The sequence below is a fragment of the Petaurus breviceps genome, unplaced genomic scaffold (genome assembly GCF_028583685.1).
Source record: "Petaurus breviceps papuanus isolate PSGF00001 unplaced genomic scaffold, PetGlider_PUasm1.0 37, whole genome shotgun sequence".
NCBI classification, from domain to species: Eukaryota; Metazoa; Chordata; class Mammalia; order Diprotodontia; family Petauridae; genus Petaurus; species Petaurus breviceps.
Genome location: NW_027186296.1, coordinates 11,865,929 through 11,869,281, shown reverse-complemented (window position 1 = coordinate 11,869,281; position 3,353 = coordinate 11,865,929). Strand labels below are relative to the sequence as shown.

At 41.2% G+C, this 3,353-nt stretch overlaps 1 protein-coding gene across 2 annotated transcripts in view; it reads right to left on the bottom strand.

The window, feature by feature from the left end:
• Positions 1-425: 425 nt before the first annotated feature.
• Positions 426-3,353, bottom strand: part of LOC138168910 (dehydrogenase/reductase SDR family member 2, mitochondrial-like) — a 38,958-nt gene continuing 36,030 nt past the window's right edge. For both annotated transcript variants that reach the window (XM_069097893.1, XM_069097894.1), the window contains one exon: positions 426-733. In XM_069097893.1, coding sequence (XP_068953994.1) covers positions 692-733 — 42 coding nt within the window. In that variant the 3' untranslated portion in view covers positions 426-691. The remainder of the gene's footprint in view (positions 734-3,353) is intronic.

Sequence of the window (3,353 nt, the reverse complement as noted above, 5' to 3'; positions counted from 1 at the left end):
AGATAGATAGATAGATAGATAGATAGATAGATAGATAGATAGATAGACGGACAGAGACAGATTGATGGATAGACAGACAGATGGAGAGAGAGAGAGAGAGAGACACAGAGAGAGAGAGAGAGAGAGAGAGAGAGAGAGAGAGAGAGAGAGAGAGAGAGAGAGAGAGATACCCATCTCCTGACAGAGAAGTGATGAACTCAATATGTAGAATGAGACATACATTTTTGGACATGACCAATATGGGGATTTGTTTTGCTTGACTCTGCTTATTATAAAGGTTTTCTTCCTTCCTTCCTTCCTTTCTTTTTCAATAGGGAGAAGAGGAATGGGTGAGAAGAAGAGAAAATAAATGCTAATTAATTAACAGTTTTAATGAAGTGACCATTGCAATTGGTACTAATACTCAATTCAAATAAACACTTTAATAGTGGGTAGCCTGAAAGGCAGCCAGGCATACTGAACACAAAGACAATCATCTAGTTGGGAAAACTAAAACATTTGACGCATCTAGAACATATCCATCAGCAAGTCAGTGTTCCAGTGCTGTTCTGTAAAATGCCTGCATTATGAGTTGCTGGTCTAGACTGGTGGAGTTGGTTTCCACACAAGGAGTTCCTCCACACCAAAGCAAGCATAAAGTTCATAGATCCAGAACTGGAAGAGACTTCAGAGGCCATTGAGTCCAATTCTGTCATTTTTGCTGATGAAGAAAGGGAAGGCCAGGATGATTTTCCTAAAATCACACGGATAATAATTATCAGAGGTAAAATTTGAACCCAGGACCTAGAATTTGATTCTAAAACCTTTGAGTATTCTTTCCATTTTACCATATGGCATCACAGCTCTGAATCCTTTCCCCTCCTCCCCCAAATAATCTATCTAAGCCAAAGGAGTCTAAAGTTTATGCCTGTGCCTTTTCTCCCACAATCCACTTGGTATCCTGCCCTCTTGGACTGGGTCTCCAAAAAAGGGTCCATTCTGAACTAGGATCCCTTCTAGTAGTCTCCACCCCCTCTGCTGAGAAGTCCATCCTGACCTGGCTTCTTGCCCTCCCTTCAGCCCTCCACCTCCTCTGGAGCTGAGGTGGATCCTTTTGGTGGGGTTAGTACCACCCTCCTTACTGTTCTGCATGGCCCCTCTCTTCTGCTTCTCGCAAGGAACAGCTCTTCTATCCCAGAATCACAGATTATTAGAGCTGGAAGGGGCCTTGGAGATCTTCTGGTCCAACCCCTTCATTTAATAGCTGAGAACACACGGTGATGTAAGGTACCCTCAAAGTCACACAAAGAGGGAGGAAGCCGCCACAAGTATCAGGTCTCTTGCCTCTAAATTCAAGAATCATCCCACCACACCATACACTTACTCAAATCCCTCTCAGTTTGCATTTGGGCAACATACAGTAATAAATTCTTCATTGCCCCAACATGCATCAGGGATTATAAAGCATGCAAAGTTGTTTGCTTTGCAAATCACTTTCACATACAAGATTTCATGTTAGACTCAAAACAACCGTGAGTGAGATACTGTTGTTGTCGAGTTGTTTCAATTGTATCCAACTCCTTGTGACCCCATTTTGGGGTTTTCTGGGCAAAGATACCAGAGTGATTTGCCATTTTCTTCTCCAGATCATTTTACATGAGGAAACTGAGGCAAGCAGGGTTAAGTGACTTGCCCAGGGTCACACAGCTAGTAAGTGTCTGAGGCTGGATTTGAACTCAAGATAAGTCTTGCTGGTTCCAAGCCCAATGCTCTATTCACTGTGCCACCTAGCTGCCCCAAGTGAGATAATTAACTGCCCAGTGAATAGACTGTTAAGACTTGGAGACAGGAAGACCTGAGTTCCAATTCTGCCTCAGATACTTTAGTTGTCTAGGTGACCCTGAACAAGTTATAACTTCTCTCATTGGTAAAATGAGGATATTAATAACACCTTACAGGGTTATCCTGAGGATCAAATAAATTAACATGTGTAGAGAGCACTTTGCAAACCTTAAGGGGTTAATAAGAGATAGCTATCTCCCATCTCTTTTTTAAGACATGAAAACCTTGACAAATTTGTTAATCAATAACAGAATTAGGACTTTCCATTGCCTAGTCAGGGCAGCTAGGTGGTACAGTGAATAGAATTCCTGGCCTAGAGTCAGGAAGACCCCAGTTCAAAGCCAGCCTCAGACACTTACTAGCTGTGTGACCCTGGGCAAGTCACTTAACTCTATTTGCTTCAGTTTCCTCATCTGTTAAATAAGCTGGAGAAGGAAATGTCAAACCACTCCGGTATCTTTGTCAAGAAAACTCTAAATGGGGTCATGAAGAGTCAGGCATGACTGAAAGGACTGAAAAATAACAACATTGCCTAGTCAGGATTTAATAAGATTCTCATGGCCTGGCAGCTCTATATAAATGAACATTGAGTCAGTGTTTCCAGCTTTCCTAGCAACTAATTGGATATCTTTGTTTGGAGATTCTGCAGCCTTGAGAACAAAGGAAAGGTAGATCTGGGATGTATTTATAAAATGTTAAAGCTGAAAGGAACCTCAGAAATCATCTATATATTGTTTGTACATTGTTATTTGCATGTTATATCCCCCAATAGACTGCCAACTCCTTGAGAGCAGGGACTATCTTTTGCCTTTCATTCTAACTTTAGCACAATTCCTGGCACCTAGTAAACACTGAACAAATGTTAATTGACTATTATAAAAAAGATCTTAGTGTGTGTATTGTTATAGTTGATAAGTCTCATTCATTTTCTACTGATTTATGTTGATCTTCATTAGTTTTGGTTCTAGAGAACATTTTGTGCCTTTGTCCCAACATTATTAGAGTGGGCATTATTTGGACTCTATAGACATCTACATATTAACCATACCCACTGTTAGAGGAAATAACACAAGGTGTATAGTCTGCTGATGGGTCAGGAGGGTCAGCTATCTGTAGGAAGGGCCTTATGCTTATGTCTCCCAACTTTGAAGAACTGCTTTTGACTGGCCTAATCATGTACAGGGAATAGAATATAGCAGAAAACTCAAACCTTTGTTATCTAAACAGCCCAAGTGGAGTCATTGCAAGTAGAAAGGGCAGAGGACACACTTTAATAACTCATGGAAGCAACAAGGCATAATTGTGAACAGCTGCAAAGAACAGATTGGGCCAGCAGGCAGTCCTTTGGAAACAACCAGATCTTAATGGGCAAAAGCTTCACAGCCGCCAGGAATCTCAGCAACAAAAATCTAAATGAGTGACAAGATCTTCAAGGGACAGATGTCATGTGTGCTAGAGGAGAAGTAAAGAAAGAAAGAGAAAAAAAGGAAGAGAGAGAGAGAGAGAGAGAGAGAGAGAGAGAGAGAGAGAGA